The 26042-nt window shown below is 50.0% G+C and overlaps 1 protein-coding gene across 5 annotated transcripts in view; it reads left to right on the forward strand.

Moving 5' to 3' along the window:
• MED12 (mediator complex subunit 12) overlaps positions 1-26042 on the forward strand; it is a 1704158-nt gene that overhangs the window by 1316116 nt on the left and 362000 nt on the right. For all 5 annotated transcript variants that reach the window (XM_069612388.1, XM_069612385.1, XM_069612387.1 and 2 more), the window contains exon 36: positions 11385-11753. In XM_069612388.1, coding sequence (XP_069468489.1) covers positions 11385-11753 — 369 coding nt within the window. The remainder of the gene's footprint in view (positions 1-11384; positions 11754-26042) is intronic.

The raw sequence follows: 26042 nt of genomic DNA on the forward strand, positions 1-26042 counted from the left end.
TTTCGGGAAAGCGGTGAATGAGTCCCTATAGGCCACTGAGGCGAACATGGAGACGGCACGTGCTCAGGGCACTCTACAGCAGTGACGGGCGTCCTTTCGGTCCTCAGGAGGAAAGTCTACCCAATCTTCGAGGGGTTTCGTGGGGTCTCCTCGTCTTACCACCAACCCTCCCGCTCCTCGGCCCAAGAAACCAACTTGTTTGCTGGGGCCAACTTGTTTCTGGTTACTGTCGTCATTGGATCTGGAGGATGTGTACCGCCACATCCCCATTCACAAAGGACATTGTATGTTTCTGCGCTTAGTCGTTCAGGGGAAGCATTACCAATTCAAGGCCCTTCCTTTCGGGCTTAAGTCGTGCCCAGAGTCTTCACCAAGTGACTGTGAAGATGGGCCGGTGGGGGCCCATCTACGACTACAAGGGATCCACGTCTACCCTTACTTGGATGACTGGGTCATTCGGGCCAGATCAAGAGACATCGCCGTCGACCACACGGCGACGAGTGTCCCATTACTGACCGATCTAGGGTTCTCAGTGAATTATGCAAAGTCCTGCTTGACTGCGTCGCAGGACGCGCTTTTCCTGGGATCCCGACTCAACAAGGTGTCATGCCTGGCGTCAGCGTTGGAAGAGAGGGTAGCAGCCATCCTGGGAAGGTGCAACGGCTGTTAGCTCTGAAGATCGCCACGGTGAGGGCCATCAAGCCTCTGCTCGGCATGTCATGCATTTACCTCATCCAGCTCTGCAGGTTGCGGATGCGCCCACTGCAGGAGTTCGACGCCCGTTGGATCGAGCTGTCCGGAAGCTTCCAAGACAGGATCACGCTCGACAAGGGGTTCCGTTGGGCAGTAAGGTGGTGGGGCGTGCATTCGCATCTGAACGGAGGCGATGATTTCCAGGCTCCACTGCACCAGGAGACGGTCACGACAGAGACTTCCCTGGAAGGATGGGGAGCCACTGGAAGTATTCATGCCAGAGGCCTGTGGCTGCCAGAGGAGAAGACGTTGCACATCAACGTTCTGGAGCTACGGGTGATTTTTTGGGCCCTCAAATCATTCCTGCCGTCCCTCACAGACAAGGTGGTGCGGGTCTTCACAGACAGTACCACCACAATGTTTTACATCTGGAAACAGGGTGGGAGGAGGGGGCAGGGCACCAAATCCCCAGTGCTCTCCAAAGAGGCTCAGGATTTATAGCACTGGGCCGTCGGCCAGGGGATGGTCCTTATTCGGTTTCATCTGGCAGGAGTCAAGAACACGGTCGCCGATTCTCTGAGCTTCGCTCTTGCCACGAGTGCGAACTTCGGCAGGGTCTAGTGGAGAACCTTTTCCTCAGATGGGGCAATCCCCAGATCGACTTGCTTGCAACGGCGCACCAGATCTCCTGTGCGGTTTTCTTTGTGATCGCACCGTCTGGTGAAGGAATTCATCAAAGGACTGTTACGCTCGTTCCCGCCGGTGAAGTCACCAGCCCCGGCGTGGGAACTCAATGTGGTGATCAGGCTCATGGGGGGGCCCCCTTTTGAACCTATGCTTTCAGCTCCACTTAAGTTTCTGTCGTGGAAGACAGCTTATCCCGTGGCCATCACCTCTGCAAGACGAGTAGGTGAGATCCAGGCCCTGTCATGCAAGCAGCCTTACTTGACTTTTCACAAGACAAAGGTGGTGCTGTGAATGCACCCCTCCTTCATGCCCAAGGTTCTTTTGGAATTTCACCTCAACTAGCCCTTGGTGTGTTACCTGTATTTGTTCCGATGCCTTTGTCGCCGGCGGAAAGTACTTTGCACTCGCTGGATGTGGCTAGAGAGCTGAAGTTTTATGTGGCCCGCACAAAGAGTGTCTGGAAAACCTCCCAGCTTTTTGTGAACTTTGGTCCTGTGAACCATGGGAAGGCTCTGTCCAAGGCTTCCAATTCCAGGTGGCTCACCAGCTGTATCACCTGTCACTGGTTGGCAAACCGACCGCTGCCTGGCCGTCCGAGAGCTCATTCTATTAGAGCGGTCGCTGCTACAACAGTGTTTCTGTCTGGTGTGCCCCTGTTGGATATCTGCAGGGCTGCTACGTGGAGGTCAACGCACACCTTCACGAAATTCTACTGCGTCGACAGGGATTCCAGGGAGGAGTCCAGAGTCGGCCAAGCAGTGCTGCACAACCTGTTTGCTTGAAGGTGAGCCTGGTGAGGAGGTAAGAGATGCTTATGTTGAGCCTTGCCACCTCCGTTGGTTGTGCATGTGCGTACTGCTATGTATTCTTTATTCATGAGCATGTGAATCCATGGCAGACCCCGTGCTGGAAAAGGAACAAGTTACTTACCTGTAACTGTTGTTCTCCAGCATGGGTCTGTCATGGATTCACATGCAAACCATCCCGCCTGCCCCTCTGTGGGTCTTCTCTTGGTCCTACTGCCACTTTACGTGCTACCAAATCTGAAGGTGGCTGCCAGAGGAGGGGCTTAGGTAGAGGGCAGTCATTGGCTGAGCGCAGTATGACCCAGAGCTCAGTGATTGGTTGTTAGGAGAAAGACCGTTCAGAAATGAAACTGAAACTGATTTTTCTTTTACCAAGGATTCCCAGCCTGACGACGGGGAATATATTCATGAGCATGTGAATCCATGCCAGACTATCAGGTGCCAGCGCTGAATCTCCTGCAGGAGCAGATGAATAGGCCACCTAGTCCCTCAAACCAGTATAACCAACAATGAATTAAACAATTATTGGATTGACCAGAGTGGGTGAAAAGGGGATTTGGAGAAAATAACAAACGGTCAGGATAACACTGGAGTCCTTAACTGCCTTAACTGCTTGAGACCTCGGAACTCTGGATACCTGCAAATGACATAGCAAGAATTAATTTCTAAATTAGTTCTCTCTAAAAATGTTCAATATAAACCTTTCAAAAACCCTTTAATTACCTGGCAGTCTCAGTATATTTACTGAGAGACACTTGAAGGAATTAATCCTTTAGTTGACTTAACCTTCCTTTGGTAGATGATTAAACTGTTCAATCTCTTCAGTTTAATCTGGATTTCTTCTGAATAGTGTATAACTTCCTGTTTATGAACACTAAACTTGTATTGAATTCTGTTTATTAGCAAGCTGCCTCTTGTTTTATGCTGATTTAATATTTGATCTCTCAAGCAACATAAAACTCATATATTTGTGAGAAGTAACTGCATCTCTTTTTCAATCCTTCTTTAGTACTTGTAAAACTGTCCAATTACTTGAGTTACTTCTTTAATAATATATTTCTGAATGTAAGATTACTTCCAAAAATAAAACTTTGTACATCACTGAATGTCTCTTAGAATGCGCGCACAAGCCTCCTGAAATGCCGTGCTTTCACGGGGTCGTGCTGATATGGTGATTGAAATCGCTGATTTCTGCTTTAAACAGTTCACATTGAAGGTTGTTTTCAATTTTCATTTATGCGCTCGCGTGATCAGGAATGCACAACGCCTCACGCGAAACCTTCTCGGAATCGAACGATACGTATTACGCGACGCCAGCAAAGAACTTCCTGGACACGCCGCCTTACGCTTCTGGGTTCTTTGCTCTAACACGGCCAGCACACGATGCATAAACATACGTATCTCTATTTACTCAGCTGTTCCTTTGACAAGCAGGAATGATATTGTTTTAAACGCCCGAACAAACGCAATTAAAACAAATGTTCAATTGACTTGTATCATACATAGACATACTATTCCTTTTCAGAACTTATTTCCATTTGCTGTACAACAAACTGTCTCTGACTTTTCTTCAATATGAGTTTCCAAAAGCGAACGTGAACTAACTTAATTGTAACATGACAACTATTCCTCGCTTGTTTTGCTTTTTAAAATAACTTCAGTCACTTATCTGAGTTTTCTCTTCTCATGCTTCCTCTGATGAATTGACACTGGTACTCTGTGATTTCTTTAGTTTTTCTTCAGACTTCACAGGAGCTCTAAAGCGCTGTGACCATCCATGAACGGATCTTGAATGAAAGGCAGTTTAGAACTTTTCTTAAGATTCCAAACTGTATAACAATGGTCATTAACCAATCACTGCTGGAGAACAACAGTTAGAGGTCAGTAACTTGTCCCTTCTGTTTGCTGGAGAACCAGATCTCTGCCTCAGCTGTCCAAGTATGTCAGGAAGTTCTCAAGGAGATTTTCACTCAGTGGGGTACCCTGACAGTAGATCTGTTTGCCATGAGCTTCAACTTGAAGTGCAGACACCTTTGCTTGAGGGAATTACCAGCGAAAGGCGCACTGGGAGATGCATTCCTAATGGAATGTGACTTCAACCTCCTCTATGCTTTCTCTTCGATGCCCGTCATCTCGTGGGTTCTCAGGAGATTGAGGAGATTTCAAGCCAGCATGATCTTGATCGCCTCAGATTGGGCGATGAGAACCTGGTATTCAGAACTTCTACGCTTGACCATCTTCCCACCTCTCTGGTTGCCTCGACGGCCGAACCTCCTATCCCAATTGGAAGGTCGGGCACTCCCCCAAACCCAGAATCCGTCAACCTACATGGGTGGGTCGTTAGAGGATGAGATATGACGACTGGGACCTCTCTGAAGTGGTACTTTAGGTGCTTTTAGCTGCACATACACCATCTACCAAATCTTTGTGCCCGTGCATATGGATATGATTTGAGGCGTAGGGCAGGGAACGCAGGATAGATCCTGTCGCTTGTCCCACCACTGCAGTGATGATTTCCTTTTGTCACTGGCCTTCGTAGGCCTTCAAGTTGATACAGCCAAAGGCTACTTGGCGGCGTTGTCTTTTTTTTTTTTTTTTTTAGAGGTCTCCGAATCCTGGTTATGACTTAATACCAGAAGGGCCTTAATAATGGGTTTCCGCCTACTCTATTTGTTATTCCTTACTGGGACCTAAACTTGGTGCTCACATTTTTTGTGGCAGCTCCTGTAAGGAAACGCACGTTTACTGTTTAAGACGCTCATCCTCCTTACCTGTTGGCTCTAAATGTGCAGCATACGAGCGTGATGCAGCACAGTCCACGGCTCCCTGCAACATGGCGGCAGAAGGTTCGATTACCATTGTAATGGCTCAGTCACTGTATACTTATCACGCCACGCCCCCAGCTACAGGAACTGCTTATCTGCTTCGAGATCCAACGCGCCTATGCATTGCGACTTTCCAAGTTGCCCACGTTAAGTAAGTGTCCTTTGCTATACTAGCATTTCCTAAACCGCCTCCAGATTTAGAAGTACTTTGCTTCAATACTGATTCTCTTTTCTCTCATTACTTTCCTGTTCAGTCTTCTTCTATCGCTGTCAACGTTAATCCGTATTCCGCATCGCTTGCAACTCTCATGCGGATTGAAGAAACACCTCCCTCTGTTGGCGGGTGCCTGGCAGTCTCGGGTAGGTTTACATACAGTCCACGGGGTGGAACACAGATGAGCTTTCTTATAAGCATTTTCTCGTAAGATTGATTCACATCTAAGCCCGCCTAGGTTTCTCCTTGTTATTCACACGCCAGCAGACAAAGATCACAGGAACACGCCTACGCCATTATTGGAGAAAGCTCAACGCATTCAACGGTAAGCAGAAAGATACGCACGTTCCCGTCCCCCTTGAGGTACCATTCTGCTTTCTCTTGCTAATTGCTACTTTTCCGTACCAAACTCTATTCAACAACAGGGACACCTCTTACCTCAACGGTTCCCACACAAAGCAATATCAGCATTTCCTCTTCTGAGACCCCAGGCACAAGCTCATAGGGTAAGAATCATAGTTACATCTTCAAATATAATTTTTTCTAGACTTCCAGTAACCTAGATCCTTTCTTGCAGCTGGTGTTCGGATAAACTGCGGGGGAAACTACCAACCATACGAGAGTTGTCAGTCTGTCCTTGGGATCTGGCCGGACTCTCCACTCGCTAGCAGCCCACCAAGGGTTTTCTTCCCTGCAAAGCAAAGTTTGCATGCAGTGCCCTCTGGTACCACTACACACAACTATGACTACAGGTGTAAGCAAAACCAACCTTTGGTAGAAGGCTGTACCACACAGTTTGTGGTAGCGAGCTGAGCAGCCAGGTTTATCTCAAGAGGGAATGTGAGCTTTGAACGAGGTTACACATAGGTCTACAATCACAAGTATTCAAATGGACTCTTATACTCAAGGTTTCTTGGTAAAACACATATTCATTTATTTCACGGTCAGTTAGAAAACATTGACTAAAAGGAGGCAATCAATATCACACGCAAATATACTACAGTACTTCGCACTATCAGGTTCTGAGGCATTTAAACTACTTTGAAGGAGGAGCAAAATGGCATTCAGAGCATTTGAAGTAGGAGCAAAAAGGCATAAGTTAATAAAACGAATTGAGTTCTTCTTAAACAGTGCACATAGTATGAGTCCACCAGAGGAGTGGTTCCAATGCAATAGCTAGGCCAAAGTCAATGGGCTAGAGTCTTGTATAAGAAAAACAGTTCTGGTAGTTTAAACGGAAAAGTCTTTGCCACGGTTCTCAGAAGTAGTTTATAGAAGAAAGGTTTGTATGTCGGGGTCACAAGCCGACTAAGCCTGCAAATTGCCAAAGTTTCACGTACTTTCGCAGTGAAAGGTAAGTTCTCTCGGTCAGGTTTTAACAGTACCTTATATTGAAGAAAAAGATTCAGCTGAAGACTTCTGTTCCTGGCAGTTCCTGCAGATCTCGCTGTTCCTGAGCCTCAGTGGTTGGGGTCACGAGGGAGGATGTCTGGGGACTCCTGCACTGCGTTGGTACTGATTGCAAAGCTGACAAACTGGCAAATCTTTGATTACGCTAGCTGTCGTCAAGCACACAAACTTGTGTCCTCCCTGGCTATTCGGTTTCCTGCAGCACACTGAGGAAAATACAACCAGCTCTGGGAATGGTGTCCAGGTGGCTTATGAGTTGATTGGTCCCACCAACTCAAAGGGAGAAGTCGTTCTTGAAGGGCTTCTCTGTCGAGATGAACTTGGCGATTCGGACCTGCAGCAGGGCTTCACCGGGCAAACCATGGTCCAGGAGTTGCAGCAGCCGTCCTCTTCCAGCTCGTCTTCGGTTCTTTCGTTCCAGCGGTCAACGCTTCCTTTCAATCCAAGAGACTCGCCTTTTAAACAGTTTTCTCCCTTTCATTCCAGCCTAGCTGCCACTCACCCAGGAGTCTGGCTGTCCTTGCCAGACAGTCAGCCAGCCAATCAACCCAGAGTGCATTTGGGTCTTCTAGGAGACTAAGCACAAGGGGTTTCGGGCACCTCCCTCACTTCCTGCCCACCCTAGACACTCTGGCGCCACAGGCAGTCTTTAGTCCTGAAGCCCGCCAAAGGCGTAGGAACGAAGGGAGCAAAGCTGGTTTGGCGCCACGCAGAGACAAACTCTAGAAGGACCTTTCCAAAAAGAAATGGTGAAAAAAGAAGCCTGGGACCTGTTTAAACAAAGGGGGCTCAGACGCCATCTTGAAAAACATGGCTCCCCCGGTGTTTTGCTACCAGTGTTTGCGGTCGGGGGAAAAAAATCATGGTAGTTTGTTCTAAAACCACTGCCACCAGCCTTTTCGATATGGAAGGGTAGCATTTGACTGCTGCATGAGTTTCAAGACATAGGGGATACGATGTAACCCCTCCAGCGCTCTATAGGAAGATAGTGTGTGCTGGGTCTATGAATTTAAAAAGACTAGTAAAGTCAATTTAACTTTACATTCTCTGGGAAACAGTAGTTTATCCCAGAGAAGGTGTTTAAACCTTGGGACAGCCTAGAAGGCTTCCCTGTGTCACTGCACTGAGGGTATTGTGTGACACACATGAAAAGATGATGCCTATGGAGTTGTCTAAAACTCCATAATCAAAGAACACAAGAGTAAAACACATGAGAGAGTGGGGAAAAAAGGCTTGCACTCTCTCCAGGTAAAAAAAAGTCCTCAAAAACCAGCAAAGTTGCTGGGGGTCTCTAAGGTAAATGGAATTGGCACATTTATGAGAATTCTCCCTAACATTCCCCATGTGGGTTTCCCTGGAGACCACTCCTTGCTCCAGTCAGTAACGGCAGCACGGAGTGGTGACTAGGTGGATTCTCCATTCATCTAGCAGACATATTCCCGGATCGAGGTTGGTGACGATCTACATTTTGACTATTGGCTAGTTGCTTTTGTTTGTTTACTTCAACCAGTCCTGGCATAACGGCTCCATTGGAGCTAATGCATTACTTTTACAGTCAGGCTACTTATCTTGAAGACTGCCTTCCTGTTGGCAATCACTAAGCAAGATCTGCAAGTGAGCTGCAGGCTTCATCCTGTAAGCCACCCTTCGTCTGGTCCTCACTCAAGGTGCGGCCGGGAGTCCTGCCTAAAAGTGGTCTCTGAATTGCATGTGTCCCAGAGCATCTATTTGCCAGTGTTTTATCCTCCTCATTATCCTTCCAAAAATGAGGAGAGGCTGTTAGGCAGAATCCTTTGCAGTTCCCTTGGGGACCACTGCAAGAAGATTAAGACTACACGAGTAAACAGTAAACCCAATTGGTAGCAGTCTGTACCACCCAGATTTACCTGGTAGCTGTGGCTGAGCAGTCAGACCTCCCTCAAGAAGAGTAGGGCAGTATACAGAGGATACACAATAGGGCTAAAAACAGTAGAGCAAGCAAACACTGACCAGAGCTTATTATCAAAAGTATATAATTATTTATTTAACACACACTTTAGAAAATACACTAGCACTATTAATCAAAGCAAGTTCAAAACACAATCAGAAAAGTATACACACCTCCCTTAAGAATTATTAGACAAGTCTAAGTCAAAACACCACTTTTTGTCAAAACAGAGGTGAGCGCTTAACTTAGATGGCACTCCAATAATGAAGTGAAAGGGAGAGAAAAAGGCAGGTCAAGAAAATAAAACAGTTCCCAACACTTTTAAAAGACCAAAACAAGTTAAAGAAGGCAGAGTCTACTGTAGAGCCAATGTTCATAGGCCAGGCCCACTTTAAATGGAGCAAGGTGAAATGTGCCCAAGATCACACAGTTGAGAAATGTATTAAAGTCTTTGTAAAAATGTTCAATAGAGGTTGGGTTGATTCAGAAGGTAAAGTTAGAAGGTCTGGGGGCCAACCCAGTTGGAAAGCCAAGGATTTAGGGGTCACCTTTAGCAAACTGTAGAAAGGGAGGCCAGGTGGAACACAGTACCTTTAAAGTTGAGGAAGCTCCAGCGGTGGCAGTTGTTCCTGGCAGCGGTTGCAGTTCGTGGTTTCGACCGGGGGAAGAGAGGATCTTGTCGAGGAGGAAACTTGGAGTCGGTGCACTGCCCAGGGAAGAAACTGCCGCGGAGTTTGTCGGTTAAACGTTGCGTTCTGTGGTATTCGCGGTCACAGTGGTGAAGCTTGGCTATCCGGCCGCCGGTGTGCTTGGCACGGGCGATTCGACCAAGAGACGTCCTGGAAGGCGAAATGGCAAACTGGTTGATCCCACCAGCTCAGAGGAAGAAGACTCTTTCAGCAGAAGATCTTCTCTTGTCGTCGGGAAAGTGGTGAGGTCGTTGCAGCAGGGCTCCACCGGTGGTGTCGTCATTGCAGATGGCTCAGCTTCTACCCTCTTCGGATTTCTCAGGTTCTGTGGTGACTTCTGAAGTTCCAGTCCCAAAAGTCCTGCTTTTATGCAGAAAAACCCCCATTCAACAGCCTAGCTGTCACTCATACCTGCTAAGTGGTGAGCCGGGCGGCTCACCACCGGGCCAATCAGGACAGAGTGCGAGTTGAGTTGCTAAGGCAACGCAGCCCAGGGTGCCAATTCCCCCACCCACACATCCTGTGGAACCCAGACAGAGTGGCACCAGTTGGAGGGCTTCTGTGGAGAAGCCCGCCAAAAAGTGGAACAAAGGGCCCAACCTTGGTTGGAGTTACAGAGACGGACACGAACGCCATTTTAGAAAAGAGTTCTGGCAAAAAAGACCCAACCAGTGATTTAATATTAAATAAATAAACCAACGGTATCTTTAACATTGCACCAAAAAGTGGTGCGTTTAAAATCAATGGGAAAATCCCATAGGAAATATTCTGGTGGAATATTTGCGTGGTAACCACTGCCACCAGCCAGAAACTCGACAAGGGGGGACTGGACAGTGCCCCCTTGGGAACAGACCCAGGGGCAATCGAATTAACCCCTTCCAGTACTTCCACAATATGATGGTTTGTGCTGGTTCTGTTCACAATTTTGGACTAGTAAAGTCAATGGTGACTTTACATGCCCTGGGAGACAGTAGTCCGTCCCAGGGTATGGATTCTATGTTTGGGGGTCACTGACACCCCTGTGTTACTGCACTGAGGGTGCTGTGTAACACATACACTAAAACAGATGCTACCCTATGGAGTAAAAAGACCCCATAGCCCATAAGCACACAAAAAGTCAAAGACATACCTGAAATCATGCCTAAGAGTGGGAGGAAAAGAGTCTCACTCTTAGCAGGAGAAAAAAACAAACCCCAAAAATCCAGCAAAGCTGCTGGGGAACTCACTAGGTTTGGGAAATTAGCCTTATAAGAGAATTCTCCCTAACAGAGGCTGCACAGGGTGGACCCCAATAGGACTCTGAGCTTTTATGTGGCAAGGACGACCGAATTCAGAAGCAATGACTAACTCTTTGTGGCTTTCTCTTTCTCCAGTATGGGTCTGGTTCTGTCAAACAGACAATTTCTAGGTGGATAACTCTCTGCATTGCAGTGTTACCAGGGAGCAGGGAAAGATCTGCCACCAAGCATCGGGGCACATTCCACCAGGGACATAGCAGCATAATCTGCTTTCTAAAAAGGTGTTCCAGTAAGGAACGTTGTCGAGCAGCGACGTGGTCGTCGTTTCACACTTTCAACAAGAATTACTGTCTGGCTGTTGGTCTGGGCGCCTGTTTCAGTAGGGGGGTTTTGCAGAACTTCCTTGTTTAAGGGCGTTCAACCCGCCTCTGAACTGCTTTGGTAGTCTAGCTGATGAGGAATCTGTGGGAGAATGCAATCTTTTGAAGGAGAAATTACATACCGGTAATGTTCATTCTATGGATTCTTCTCTCGCAGATTCCTCACCTTCCCATCCGGCCCCACTATGAAAGTGGTCTACAGATCGAGTCAAGAGTGATTGACGGTCGATTCGTACTATGCCTCCTGTCAAAACAGTTTCTGAGCAGCTGACGCTGGAATACATATCTATATGACGAGGAAAATGCAGGACAAGAATCCATAGAAAGAACATTAACAGAACAAATATCTCTGTAGAAGTAGCCTCTCTAGTTAACTAAACTGTTGCTTGTTCCTGGTAAGTGCACTTGGTATGCAATGTACTTTTATTGGGTTCAACTGTTGTCCGTTGTTTATGCTTACTTGATTGCTCGTAGTTTCTTTCTTTTTTTTACTGAACTTTCTGCTTTTTATTTAGGGGTTGCAGGTGTCTACAAAGCAGAAGATTTCACCATGGGATCTGTTTGAGGGCCTAAAGCACTCTGCTCCCCTGTCATGGGGATGGTTTGGGACAGTGCGGGTGGATCGAAAGGTGTCTCGGTTTGAGGAGCAGCAGAGGCTTCTCCTGTACCACACGCACTTGAAGCCTAAGCCCAGAAGCTACTATCTAGAGCCTCTGCCCCTCCCACCTGAAGAGGAGGAACCGCACACACCCATTGCCTTGGAACCTGAAAAGAAAGTAGTTGAACCAGTGAAGGTGGAGAAGGCCATCTCTACCACTGCCACAGAAGAGAAAAAAAAGAAATCCAAAAACAAGAAGAGAAGCCAGGCTGCCAACAAAACGGAGGTAAACATCCCTTCCCTTCAGCTTTCTTCAATGTATAGAGGTATTGGCACTGAGCCCTTTGAACCGTTAACCCTTTGCTGCACCTGAATAGAACGAGATCCTATATTGCTCAGTCTGTCTGCTAATGGTTGTTTTAAATTAATTCTGTTGGTCATAGGTCCCCACTGTCAGACTGCTTCTGATGATCATTTGGCCCACACCTATATGACCATCACCTATTCATTATATTGTTTAGTATTGACTTAAAGTATATCGCAAGTGAAGCACAGAAGAAGCAAGGCAGTGGGGCACAGCATGTTAAAGTTAGAAGGTGAAGCAGTGACTGTGAGGTCGGTCAGAGGAACAGACACCCTTAGGAAGGAAGTATTGAGAGCTACTGTATGCATGACATCATACATTTAGGCACAATTTCAAACAATAATTGCATTATTGATGGGACATGTATACATCGGCATGCTGTGTTGGTTCTTTTGTAGGCACGGTGTAGAGATTGGCTAATTTTTAATGTCAATGTTTTCAGTCTCCGATGGGCTTGGCCATGTGAGTCTCTGGTTCCAATTTGATCTTTTGATGAATGCTTGCACAGTGATGTGTGTTAGGGGAGTTTTCCTAAAGTCCCACTTGGAGGCAAGACTTTAGTAAGCTATCCCAGTGGTTTCTAGATCCCCTACTCTGTCTCGGTCTGGGCTACTTGAGGCCCTTGGTAGAGTGGCAGAGCAGTCAGGCTGATCTTAAGAGGAAGATGTTTGCTTGTAGGTAAGTAGACTTAGCCCAACTATTAATGCACATCAAAGAAACACGCATCCATTTATATTAAAATACAGATTTATTATGTTTACACAAGAGTCACACACACATACAGGTATACTTTACAATACTTCAAAAAGGCCACTTCTTAGTTGGCAGTTGCTGAACGTGTACAATTGTTACAGGAGTTTGACAGGTTTACCATCCTCTCGGCAGTAACGCGCACCCACAGAGTAATACAGTAATTGCATGTAGTCAGCATACACATATAAAATAGTGATTTTGGGGAAGGAAGAGTTGGTTAGTGTTATCCTAGTAGAACCACATGTTCTAGAGGCGGTTTCCCTGCACTGCAAGTCTTTTAAAGTCCAAAAGGCATCCCTAGGTAATAGGCAGGTCGGGGAGGCACAAAGTCTTGAAAAGCAGCAGAAGTCAAACATTTCTGTGGATACTTTCTGGTCTCTAGGAAAGAAGATACAAGAAGGCGAAACCAACGTTGGAGACCCTGTTTAAGGACTCGCTAAAGTGACACAGGCAGCACCTTGAGTCAGAGGTAAGAGGGGGGATATCCTGGACCTCTCTGGTTGCACTCCAACGCTCTGGAGCGACTTCATGGATCAAGGTAAGCAGTACTTTTCTACCCACATTACCTTAGGTTTGAAGAAAAGATTGTGGCTGGATTCTCCTTGTGTCGGCTCTGCCCCGGCCTCCGGATTTCTTGGTCTGATTACGAAAGGCAGGACAATGGACGGGATCTCTCAGCAGCAGTCTCGAGGGAGGACCTGTGGCATAGCTTTCATCAACTTCTCGGGTCACTCTGTGATATGATGATATGGCATTTATAATCCGCCTATACACAAGTGTTTCAAGGCGCGACGAGGCAAGGGAGGGGGAACAGAGGGAAGACGGACAACGATCTTACTAGGCCAGGTGTCATTCAGATCGCGCAAGTGCAAGGGAAGGGGTGAAGTGCGTGGGGAATGGGGGAGGGGAAAATGCAGTACATGAGATAATAGAATAAATAAGATAAATAAAAAATACAGCCATCTGGAGGCAAGTGCAAGGTGAGTGCAGACATAAGTGCTGGTAGGGGGACTGTAGGGATACAGAAAATAGTCCCCAGGTGCGGGGGTTGCCAGGGAGGCAGTGCATGTGTGCAACTGGCAGGGCCTGGGCCCGAGATCAGAAAGGTGGCCAGGTAACCAGTGCAATTTCAGTTTCAGCCAGGAATTCAGCAGGAGAGAGGGGGAGAGAAAGCAGAAGCAAAGAGGAAGGTTTTAAGGTGCTTCCGGAACTGGAGCTGGTTCTCCTCAAGTTTCAGGGAGGCTGTTCCAGAGGGAGGCCCCAGCTGAAAAAAGAGATCTGCCACCAACTCGTTGCTTGGAGAAGCGACTTACCTTGAGGGAGTTGGAGGCGGATGAGCGAAGAGCTTGAGGAGGAAGCTATTTAGGAAGAGACAGTTGAAGGTATTGAGGCCCCAGGCCCCAGAAGTCCTTTTGCACAGTGCAGAGGGGTTTGAACTTAATCCTCGCAGCCACTGGGAGCCAGTGTAGAGATTTCAGTCCTGGAGAGATACGATCCCTGGGCTTGAGGCCAAGGACAAGTCTCGCAGTCCTGTTCTGGATGAGGTGCTGAGGGCCGAGAGTAGAAGCAGGCAGATTTAGAAAGTGGCTGTTGCAATAGTCCAGCCTAGAGAGAACCAGAGCTCTGGAGACGGTGAGCTTCTGGGGGAAGGAGAGGAAAGGAAGAATACCTCTGAGGAGGTGAAGCTGGTAGCGTGACTTCTTAGAGACATCCGAGATGTGAGGAGAGAAGGAGTGTGTGGAGTCGAAGATGACCCCAAGGTTTTTAGCCTTGCAGGTGCGGGCAGAAAGAGGGCCAAGAGAGGCCAGCCAGAGAGTGGCAGGAAAGTAGGGAGCGGGTGTGCCGATGAGGAGAATCTCAGTCTTACTGGCATTAAGGCAGAGATCATTGGCGGCACACCACTCCAGAATAGGAGACAGTCAGAGATGAGTGAAGGAGAGGAGGTGGCTGAAGGTAGCCTGAAAATGAGCTGAGTGTCATCCGCATAGCACTGGAAGTTTGGGCAGAGAGCGGCAATGCTGTGGGAAAGAAGTGCCATGTATTAAATAGCCAGGGAGAGAGGATAGACCCCTGGGGAACACCACAGGTAGAGCTAGAGGAGAGGAAGGACCCAAGTTGGACCTGGGAGAGTCGATCAGAGAGGAAGGAAGCCAGCCACGCCAGGGGCTGACCGGTGATACCCAGGTTATCACGGAGACGCTTGAGCAGGATGGCATTGTTGACTGTGTCAAAGGCAGAAGAGAGATCAAGCAAGATGAGGACACCGGGGGTGTTGGAATCAAGGTTGGAGGGCAGGTCTTCACGGGATGTTCCGGAGAACAGTTTCCGTGCTTCCGGCAGCTCTGAAGCCAGACTGATGACCATGAAGACAACCAAGAGATTCAGTGTGGAGATTGTGCTGGGAGTTGGCCAGCCTTTCCAGGAGTTTCCCCCGGAAAGTAGTGATGGAGATTGGGCGATAGTTAGCTGGGCAGGACGGATCGGCAGAGGGTTTCTTAAGAAGAGGGTGCACAAGGGAGTGCTTCAGGGGGGGGGGATGGGAAGACTCCAGTGGCGAAGGAGTGGTTACAGAAGTCGGCCAGAGCAGGAGCCAGGGAGTCGATGTGGTCCTTGATGGCTTTGGAGGAACCAGGATGAACCTGTTTCGACGAGACTTTCAGAGTTCGGACTTGTCTAGAAACCTTGTCGGAGGCGAACAGGGGAAAGGCAGAGATGGAGGGAGGCGAGGTGGCCGAAGAAGGGCCAGAGGAAGAGCAGTGAGTCGAGTGAGGAGGGGGGTTGGGGAGAGGAAGAGAGAGAGGACAGGATGTCCTGAAGTTTAGGGATGAAATGAGAAGCCAGAGCAGTGCAGAGGGCCTGTGAAGGGACAGGAGAGGTAGAGACAGGATTGACAAGTTCTTTGCAGATTTTAAAGAGTTCAGCCGAGTTGTTGGATGCCGCAGAGATGCGGGATTGGATGTGAGCTCTTCTTGGTAAGGACAGAGAGCCGGTATTGCCTTTGGAGCAGGCGGCAGGCCAGTTTGTACATGAAGCACGCCATTTTCTCTCAGCCACCCTGCACTTGTGTTTGAGGGCGACAAGGTCTGAGTCGTACCAGGAGTTGCACTTGGCTTTGGACTTCAAGCGGATCCTCATGACCGGGGCAAGTACATTGAGAGTATCAGATATAGCAGAGTGGAGCATGGAAAGGGCTGTGTCAGGGTGTGAGTCAGCCAAAAGGGGAGAGGGGTTTGAGAAAGTGGCGGCGAAAGCCTCAACTGACAGGCGCTTCATGGGTCGGATGACCGAGAAGGTGGGTGGCAGTGCTGGAGTTGGCTTGGCCTGAGGGGTAAAGAGGGTGAGCTGGGAGGAAAGGAGAAAGTGATCACTCCAGGAGAGAGGAGTGGTGAGAGGGATAGAAAGGGGAAGTTCGAGGGGATTGGGTCCTCTGACGTATTCCATATCTGACAGTAATCACCACAGCTGTGCTGCTTCAGAAAATCTTTCTGCGTCGATCCGCCGTCCTAGAGGGCCTCCGTTGAGGCCACGTCACCAGATTTTAAAAGTAGGATGCACGACGCCGTTAGCATCAGTTCTGTTTTTTCCGCGAACGTGTTCGCTTCGGAGATCTCGGCGCGCCTCGATTCTACTGAATCCTGTTCTTTACGTTCTTCAAACCTGTTTCTTCATTGCTATCGAATATGTCGTCTTCGGCTTCTTCCACCCCGCGGTCCGGGTTTAAGAAGGGTCGGGTGTGCGGGTCAAGATGTCCCCGACGGATACGCACAACGCTTGCCTCTGGGGCTTCGGGGAGGACCATGATACTGACGACTGTGTCGACTGCCAATCGCTCACTTCGAAGGCCTTGCGGGAGCATAAGAAGAAGCTGTCGCCTCTGCCTCTTCGAAGCACTCCAGGAAGCGCCGTCACAGGTCTCCTTCCCTGTCCTCTTCCGAGGACTCCGCCCGTCGGCTGGTAGTTTGTCCCAACAAGCATTCCACTCCTTTCGGAATGAATCCCATTCCTCAGGAGATGTTGGCGATTTTTCAATCGCAGGGCTCCGGTCCGGCCGCGCCGTCTGAGGATGCCAGTCGAGGCCGCGCTAGAGACACTGCTCGTCCGCCTTCGGGCTCCAGCAGTCGTCGCGACCACCAGGCGCCTTCGAGGTCCCGGTCGGACAAGGATGGACGCTCTAGGCATGCTCGTTCCAGGTCCCGGGGTCGTCGACTGACTCTTTCGAGGCCCCGCCTCCGAGGAAGTCCTCGATGCCATCGGCGCCCAGGCTGTCGAGAAACACGCTCGGGGCTCTGCCCTCGAGGCCTGTGTCGATGCCGTCGGCGCCGTGCTCGACGTCGACGCCTTTCAAGGCAGCCTTGTCGGAGGTACCCCTTGGCACGGTGGCACCCCCCAGAAAGGCGATGGCTAAGGCTAAACATGTCTTTGTGCCTTTTTCTGTACCCTCTTTCCAGCCTCTAGATTATAGTTCTGAGGTGGATGAGGGGTCTGAGGAAGGTGAGGTTCCTACATTGGTTCCTGATGACATTGTTTCTGGTCACAGTCAACTTGAGGACCTGCGTCAGTCGCTGCACGACGCCAGTGGTCTAGACACCTCTCCGGAGGTGGAGTTTCGTAGGCCGGAGCCTGGCACGCATGCCTCTTGGAGAGTCTCCCCGCAGTGAGCACATCCTTGCCGAAGAAATATCGCCCAGCCAGTTGCGACCCCTGCTACTTGACAACGCACCCTACTCCGGAGAGTTTGGTGGTGCAGGCGGCTACGGCCCCCGCAAAGCAGGCGTTGTATCCTACCATCCCCCCTGATGGGGACGACAAACGTTTTGACGGCTTGGCAAAGGGGTTTTCTTCTGGGGGTATGGCGCTTCAGGCTGCCAACTCCGTTTGTGCCTTGTCTCGTTTCACGCACACTCTGTGGAACTGCATTTCCTTAGCGGCTGATCATATCCCCGAAGGGGGGGAACGGGATGGTTTCCTTGCTATCGTGCAGGATGGCAAGGATGCCATGTGTGAATCCTTTCAGTCGGGTCTGGACATGTTTGATTGCGTCAGCCGGTCCATGGCGGCGAGCACCATAATACGCAGGTTTGCGTGGTTGCGGAAGTCGGGTTTTGCTCCTGATGTGCAGGCCCGCCTCCTCATCATGCCCTTTGATGGTGAACATCTTTTTGGCAGCAAGGCTGACGAGTCTTGAGAGGTTGCAGACCTCCAAAGCTGCAGCGAAGTCAGTGGGCGCTGCAGTCCACCAACCTAAGCATTTCGTTCTAAGGGACAGCAATGGAGTGGAGGTTCCTTTCGATATTACTTGTCCTTTAGTAAATCGAGAGGAGCTGCAAGTCAAAGGGGGCAACTGTAGGAGTGCCAGATGTGGAAAACAAGGTACTCGAGGTGCCAAGGCCGCGTGTGCAGTTGCCTCTTTGCCCTCAGGCACTGCAGCAACCGCTTCAGCTCAGTCATGAGGCCCATGCTTCTCTGGTTTAGGGGAAGGCTGGCGCAGCATCTGGTAGAATGGCGTGCCATTACTTCAGATGTGTGGGTTCTGGAGATCATAGCCCACGGCTACTGTCTTCCTTTCCGGCAGAGGCCTCACGACAATCCACCAGTGAACCTCTCTTTCAAGAGTCCGGATCTGCTCCTTGCGCAGGAAATTCAATCCCTGCTGGAGAAAGGCGCCATAAAACTGGTGCCTGTAGCGGAGAGGAACAAGAGATGGTATTCCCCTTATTTTTTGATTTCGAAGAAACTCAGAGGATTGAGACCCATCATGGACTTGGGCGGTTTGAACAAGCTCCTCAGGAAGGACAAGTTCAAGATGGTTACTCTCTCTCAAGTCCTCCAGGCCCTTCAACTTCAGGACCGGTTGGTGTCTCTCGACCTCAGGGACGCTTATTTTCATGTGCCGATCCATCCAAAGCACAAGAAGTACCCGAGGTTCGCGGTTGGCGACTCGCACTTTCAGTTTCGGGTCCTGCCGTTCGGATTGACCTCCGCCCGAGGGTTTTCACCAAGCTCATGGTGGTTGTGGCAGCGCATCTCAGGAAAGGGGGGATTCACGTCTACCCCTACCTGGACGATTGGTTGATCAGGGCGTGCTCTCCCAAGCAAGTCCTGGATCATCTGTCCGTCACCTGCCACTCCCTTCACAAGCTGGGCTTCTCCCTCAACTTAAAGAAGTCTCACTTGACGCCAACTCAGCGGCTCCAGTACATCGGAGCAGTGCTCGACACGCCCCTGGGGCAATGTTTTCCTCCCCAGGTGAGGGCTCACCACATTCAGCAGATGGTGCACAAGTTTCAACATGCCCAGAGTCTCCCAGCATTCGAGTTCTTGAGGTTGTTCGGCCTCATGGCATCCTGCGTTCTTCTGTTGCCAGAGGCCAGGTTGCGGATGAGATCTTTGCAATGGGCTCTCAAGCTCCAGTGGTCACAGTCCTCCGGCAGGATGTCAGACCTCATTCAGGTGCCGCCCTCGGTCGCCCAGGACCTTTTGTGGTGGGCCGTCGAAGGCAATCTGATGAGGGGGGCTCCGTTTTGGCTGCCCTGGCCGGAGGTGACGATCGTGACGGACGCGTTCCTCACGGGATGGGGAGCTCATGCCAACGAGCTGACAGTGAGCGGTCGTTGGTCTCCGTCGGAGTCCAGACTCCATATCAATCTTTTTGAGCTGAGGGCCGTCAGGCTTGCTCTGAAAGCTTTTCTGCCGACTGTGCCGGGAAAGAATGTCCTGATTCTGACAGACAACACAGCGGCCATGTACTACCTCAACAAAAAGGGGGGGGGCAGGGTCACTTCCTCTGTGCAGGGAGGCGATGCAGCTCTGGTTCTGGGCCGTCCAGCAGGGAATTTCTATCTCGCCAGTTCATCTGACTGGAGACGAAAACGAGACGGCGGATGCTCTGAGCAGGCAGAGCGCGATCTCTCACGGGTGGGAATTGGCTCAGGAGATTCTCCTGGAGATCTTCGCCCTTTGGGGGACCCCTCAAGTGGATCTCTTCGCCTCCAGTGTCAACCGGAAGTGCGAAAGGTTCTGCTTGTGGGAATTTCCTCCAAGAGGAGCCTTAGGAGACGTGTTCGTGGTGGAGTGGTCATTCCCACTGCTGTACGCGTTTCCTCCAGTCCCCGTCATCCCGCAAGTGCTGCGGAGGTTACGGAGGTTCGGTTCCCGGATGATCTTCATTTCTCCGGCATGGGCCAGGAGGACGTGGGACCCGGACCTTCTCGACTTGTCCATCTGCCCTCCACGTCGTCTTCCCTATCGAGACGATCTGCTCTCACAGGAGTGGGGTAAGGTTCTCCATCCAGAGGTCACATCCCTCAACCTTCACGCTTGGCTTCTGAAAGGTTGAGGTATAAGGATTGGGACCTCCCTGAAGACGTGATGGAGGTGTTGCTTTCGGCCAGAGGGCCGGCAACTAAGTCCCTGTACCATTGCCGTTGGAGAAAGTTCTGCGACTGGTGCAGGGTTCAGAATGTGGATCCTTTTTCACATGACATTCCTGTAGTTCTGTCTTTTTTGCTTTTTTTAGCCCACAGGGGCTTGCAAGTGGGTACCATTAAAGGTTACCTGGCGGCGCTGTCCATATTTAAGCGCTCGTCTAAGGAGTGTTCTTATTTTAAAATTCCTTCAATTTCTCAGTTTCTGAAAGGGCTCACTAATGTGTACTCTCCGTCACCTTTCCAGGTGCCCGGTTGGGATTTGAACCTTGTTCTCAAGTTTCTAATGGGTGCTCCATTTGAGCCTTTACATTCTTGTCCTTTGAGACTGTTAACCCTTAAAACTGTATTTTTAGTTGCAGTCACTTCCGCTCGCAGAGTGAGTGAGTTACAGGCACTTTCAGTTAAGCCACCCTTCACTGTGTTTCATAAGGACAGGGTTGTCCTTCGAGTTCGTCCTTCCTTTCTTCCAAAGGTGGTGTCGGAATTTCATTTAAGCCATAAGGTTGTTCTTCCGGCATTTTATCTTCCTCCGCATCCTGGTAAGGATGAGGCGAGGCTCCATAGGTTGGATCCTAGGAGAGCTTTAATTTTCTACATTTCACGCATGTCCTGGGTCAGAGTAGACGATCAGCTCTTTATTGGTTACGCTGGAAGGTGTTTGGGGCAAGCTGTGACTAAGCAGACTTTGTCTAGATGGATTATCTTGGCAATTTCTGAATGTTACCGCCTGGCGGGTAAGGACCCTCCTGTAGGCTTACAGGCCGATTCGACTAGGGGAATGGCTGCCTCTACTGCCCTGCAGAGGGGTGTTCCTATTCGTAACATCTGTGATGCAGCCACTTGGGCTTCGGTCCATACTTTTGTACGTCACTACTTCCTTGATTCTATCCATGGGCAGGATCTGGCCTTTGGCAAGGCGGTCCTTTACTCTGCAATTTAATTGGGCATTCTAAATTTGTGTATTCTAAATTCTTTTCCCACCTCCTTTCGTTGGTACCGCTTTGGGAGTCTGTCATAGATCTGGAATACGTCGGAGGACCCAATCCCCTCGACGAACAAGTTACTCTCTTACATGGTAACGTTCTTTCGATGGGATGGTCCAACGACTTATTCCATATCGCTCCCTCCCTGCCTACCCCGCTACAGAATTTCTTATGCGATTGCAGCTTACGTTTCTGCAAGGCTTTCTGTGGTCATATTGGCAGTAGATTGGTGCCACACGTTCTGGGAAAAACTACAACTGAGGCTACGGGCGTCGTGCGTCCTACTTATAACATCCGGTGACGTCAGCTCGACGGAGGCCCTCGAGGACGGCGTATCAATGTCATCGATGCAAGACGCAGACGCCGAAAGATTTTCTGAAGCAGGACAGCTGTGGTGTCATAGATACGGAATACCTCGTCGGACCATCCCATCGAAAGAACGTTTCCAGGTAAGAGAGTAACTTGTTCGTCTGAAGAGATCAGAACATCCAGAGTGTGACTTGTAGAGTGAGTCGGGCCGGAGGGGAGAATAGAGAGTGAGAGAGAGTTTCAGAGGTCATGAAAGAGTCCAGAGGAAGGACAAGAAGTATCCAGGTGGATGTTAAAGTCTCCAAGAAAGTCGAGTTGAGTGGTCGAGACCAGGAGGGAAGAGGAGATGTCGGCCCATTCAGAGAGGAAGGAGGAGATCTGACCAAGTAGCCGATAGATAGTAGCCACAGTAAGTGAATGGCTAGGAGAGAGAGAGAGCCTGCAGACGGGGCATTCAAAAGAAGAGTAGGCCTGGGTAGGGATGACAGAGGCAGGAATCCACTCCGGGAAGATCAGGGCTACACCCCCTCCGGAACGGTGGATCTGGGCGCGGAGAGGATCTTGTAGCCGTCAGGGAGGAGAGTGTCAAAGCTCGTGACTGAGCTGGCCGTGAACCATGTCTTGGTGAGACCCAGGACTTCGAGGCCAAGTTCCTCCAGGAGGCGGCAGATGTCAGAGGATTGTTTGACAGCAGAGTGAGAGTGAAGAGTGGCAATATGGAGAAGGTTGCCACCCTTGAAAGACTTCCAGGGAGGGGTACGAATCAGAGGTACGACTTGCGGAGGTGTAGAAGAGCCCCGAGGAGGGGCAGAGGAGGAAGGTGAAAAGGGCAAGGTAACCAATGAGGAGACAGCAGGGGGAGGCAAGGAAGCCGTGGCTGGAAGGGAGGGGGGACAGCAGGAGAAGGAAGGAAGGAAGGAAATTGATGATGCGCTGGAAGCGTCTATCAAAGAGAAGTCGCCTGAGGGCCTTGGACCAAGACGGTATTGTTCAAGTAAACATTAATGATGACCTTAGAGGAGTGGAACGAGGCCAGGAGGGCCTCCCACCGGGTGCCACCATTAATGGGAGAAGAGAGGGGAGAAGCACAGAGACCATTTGAAGAGTCCATAGGTCTGGCGAAGGAACGACAAAGAGGATGTCGGTGAGGGTTTGCCTAGAGGAGGCACTGGTATAGGTGTGAGTGATAGGGAGGCCTGGGTTGGAGACCAGGATATCCTTTTTAAACTTCTTCCTACCAGATTTAGTGAGGAGAGAAGGATAGTCGATAGCGAAGCAGGTTAGTGGATTTGGCGCCTTTTCTGCAGCACAAACAAAGGACGCAATTCGATCTGCGTGGAGTGAATTATCCTGTGTAACCGTGCAGCTGACTTCTATGGATGACTCATGAATAGGCATGGTGACCTTTCCTGAAGCTGTCTTGGCTAAGCCCTGCTGGACAACCTGATCTGAGAAGGCCCTCATCAGTGCTTCGACCCTTGGACTGGTAGGACCAACCAGACTGTCTTCGCACGTTCCTGCAGCTTTGAGCCTTTCTAATCAATCCTGGACCACCCGGTGGACCAACCAGCTCTGCATTGGGCTACCTTTCCTCCATAGGATAACATTGAGAACACGTCTCGTATTCTTCCATTCCATTGCCTTTTGGTTGTCGAACCTGGGTAGTATCATCTGAAAGATAGGAACACATTTTACTTTCCTAGTAACTTTGTTGCATCTCTTATTTTGAACAATCAGCAACACAAGTAACGTACCTGCTAAAGATGCATTCTGGGGCGAGGCGTTGTGGCTCCTGTGACTTCTGGGCACAAGGCCCTATTCTTCTTGGGGATTGAACTACAGACGTTGGCGAATATCACTTGTGACTTTGTTCCATCTTGACAGCATTTTTTTACTTATTGTATTTTTATACATTCCTCTCTAAATTGAATTATTATGTGGTTCACAGTGTGGACTCATTGTGGACCCACGGCCCCACTCATTCTCTCCTGAGAATAGCCTTGACTGCTCTACACATTTACCTTGATTGCGTTTCGGCTACCACTCCAAGTTACCTGTTCACTATCACTGGTGTGTTATAATATCTGACCACCGAGCCAGATTCTAGAAATCCATCTTAACAAGCGGCTTCTTGGGAGTTGTTGGGGGCAGGGTTGCTCGATAGCCAGAGGAAGCCTGCTGGGTGCTAGCAAAGCACCTGAGATGTAGATGAGGCTGGGTCGCTCTACAACCACTGTTGCCTCGTATTGAAATGAATTCTGCCTGTACAATGTAGCCCAGGGATCCTAGAATAGGATCATGTGAGCTTTGCCTCATCTGTTCGGCCATGAACGAGATGTTTGCTTCAGAGGGTAGGAGTGGGCTGTCTGTGTCTTCCAGAATGTAGTGGATGATGGGGAGGCCGGCCCGACAAGTGGCTGATGCAAGCAAACACTAAAATGAGACCCGACCCACGGGGACCTGATGCGCTGTTGCCTGATGCATTACTGTGGACTGCATATTTCGGTTTGCTGAAGGGAGACACCCGCTGAGACCTGCAACGAATGTACGTACTGCCTGTTAGGACAGTTTTTCTGAAGTTCAACTAAGGGCTTAATGATACCATTCAACTGAGGCAGTACAAGGCTCCACTCTTAGTATAAGGCTGTACCACCTGAGTTCAGGGTAGGGTAGACCGAGCAGCCAGGCTTATCTTAGGAGAGATAGGGGGCTGCAGAATCAGTACAAAGAAATTGTTTTATACATAAGGTCCAAAGAAACACTGACACACTATGTATTGTAAAAATCATAAAGGGTTTATTTTATATACAAGCAGACCAAGAGAATATTGGGTAAGTAAGTACTATCATGAAGAATATGATAAAATTATATAAACTCAGCACTATGCTTTAAATACACAGATCGAAGCACAGACCTTATTTAGAACACCTAACAGTATTTCTAAGGGGTGAGACCATAGATTACTTTCCGATTACTTTCAGTAATACAAGGGTTGTAGACACTGCCAGTTATGCAGTGACACTCAACAAGGAAATTGCATAGTCAACCAACTTGCAAACATACTTTTCTGAATAGTGGAACACAGATTCAAGGAACAGAATTTCTCCAGCATGGGGTCTGGCATGGATTCACATGCTCATGAATATTCCCCGTCGTCAGGCTGGGAATCCTCGGTAAAGAAAAAATCAGTATCAGTTTCGTTTCTGATCTGTCTTTCGTAGTAGTAACCAATCACTGATCTCTGCGTCATACTGACCACAGCCAATGACTGCCATCTCCCTAAGCCCCGCCTCTGGCAGCCATCTTCACATTTTTACCGCACGTTCAAGTGTTTGGAGTCCTCGTGCTTATCTCTCGAGCTTTTACTGCGTGTTTCGTGCTTTTTCAGGTGAACTTTCACATTTTTTCGGTTAATCGAGCCTCAAGCTCCACCGTTTCTACTCCTGTTAACGGGTACCCGTTGCAGGATTTTCCTACGCCCCTCAAGGGTGAAGATTTTGTCAAATCAACCTCTTGCAGGATTCCAGAAGATTCGCGGCCTAATTCGAGATGGCCCAGGACGCGAGTTCGTCACCCGGACCCAAGCTGTTTCGCAGCTGCCCTGGATGCAGGCTGCAGAATGTGTTTAAGGAGGACGAACTTTCGCAATGCCTCTGTCTTCATGGGGACAAGACTCGTGTAGAGAAGGACTGCCAGTTCTGCAAGAACTTGTCGGAGCGGACCATGAGGGACCGTCGATCTCGTCTCGCCAGCTGGTTGGAGAAAGGCTTAACGGGTGAGAAGAAGAAGAAAGGGTCCGAGCGGGCTTCTAAGTCCTGTGCGGGCGCCCCGGCGACGGGGGCCCAACACCAGGTAAGCGCCGCGAGTCCGCTGGCTCCGGGAGCGCCGAAAGGTCGGGCTCTTTAGTCGCCAGGCAGGGCGCACCTTCCCCGGCACCGTCAACCACGAGCCAGCGCTCCGGTTCGGGGAAGAGGAAGTCCGAGACCCCGGGTAAGCTTCGGGAGAAGCCCCGTCCGATCTCGGGAGAGGGGGAGCGAGGCGTCGCCCCTCCCCCTAAGGAGAAGGCCCAGGACGCACCTAAGGTGGTGAAGGCCCCTACCCAGCAGGCAAAGGCCTCTATCAAGGCGATCGCGGCGACTCTGGCCAAGCCGGCAGAGACCCCGCCAGCGGAGACTGCCTCCGGGACTAGAGTTTCCCTGCCGCCAAGGAGGGAATCCTCTTTTCAGCCCATCGTCATGGCCACCATGATGGAACAAGGGGGGGGGCACGGTAGCCTCCTCGAGCTCGGAGTCAGCCTCAGAGGAGGAACTGACCGAGGTCACGAGGAATCTCGAAGTACAATTCGAGAAGTTTCGGTCCCGCAAGGAAGATCCTTGGGAGATAACCGAGGAATACGACGATGGCGAGGAAGAGCAGCCTTCCCTTCCGGCGCAGCCGAAACCTAGGCCTCAGGATAGCTCGGCGGCCATTTTGTCTGCGATCCAATCCTTATGCTCTGAGATAAGGACGAGATTACCACGGCCCAGGCCGGAGGACCCACAACCTGGCCTGTCAGGAAGTCCTCAGAACAAACGACGGAGGACCCAACCCTCTCCTCCGCTCGCCCCCGTGAGGCCTGCAGTTCCATCCTCATCCTCCCACGAGTCGGGAGATGGCGGTGGGCTCGACGACGGGTTCTGACGGCGACGGAACGGGTCTCCCGTCGCACAGGCATCCCCGCCCGACGAGATTGGCTCATT

Source organism: Ambystoma mexicanum, chromosome 5p (assembly GCF_040938575.1).
Source record: "Ambystoma mexicanum isolate Mex_15411 chromosome 5p, UKY_AmexF1_1, whole genome shotgun sequence".
Taxonomy (NCBI): domain Eukaryota; kingdom Metazoa; phylum Chordata; class Amphibia; order Caudata; family Ambystomatidae; genus Ambystoma; species Ambystoma mexicanum.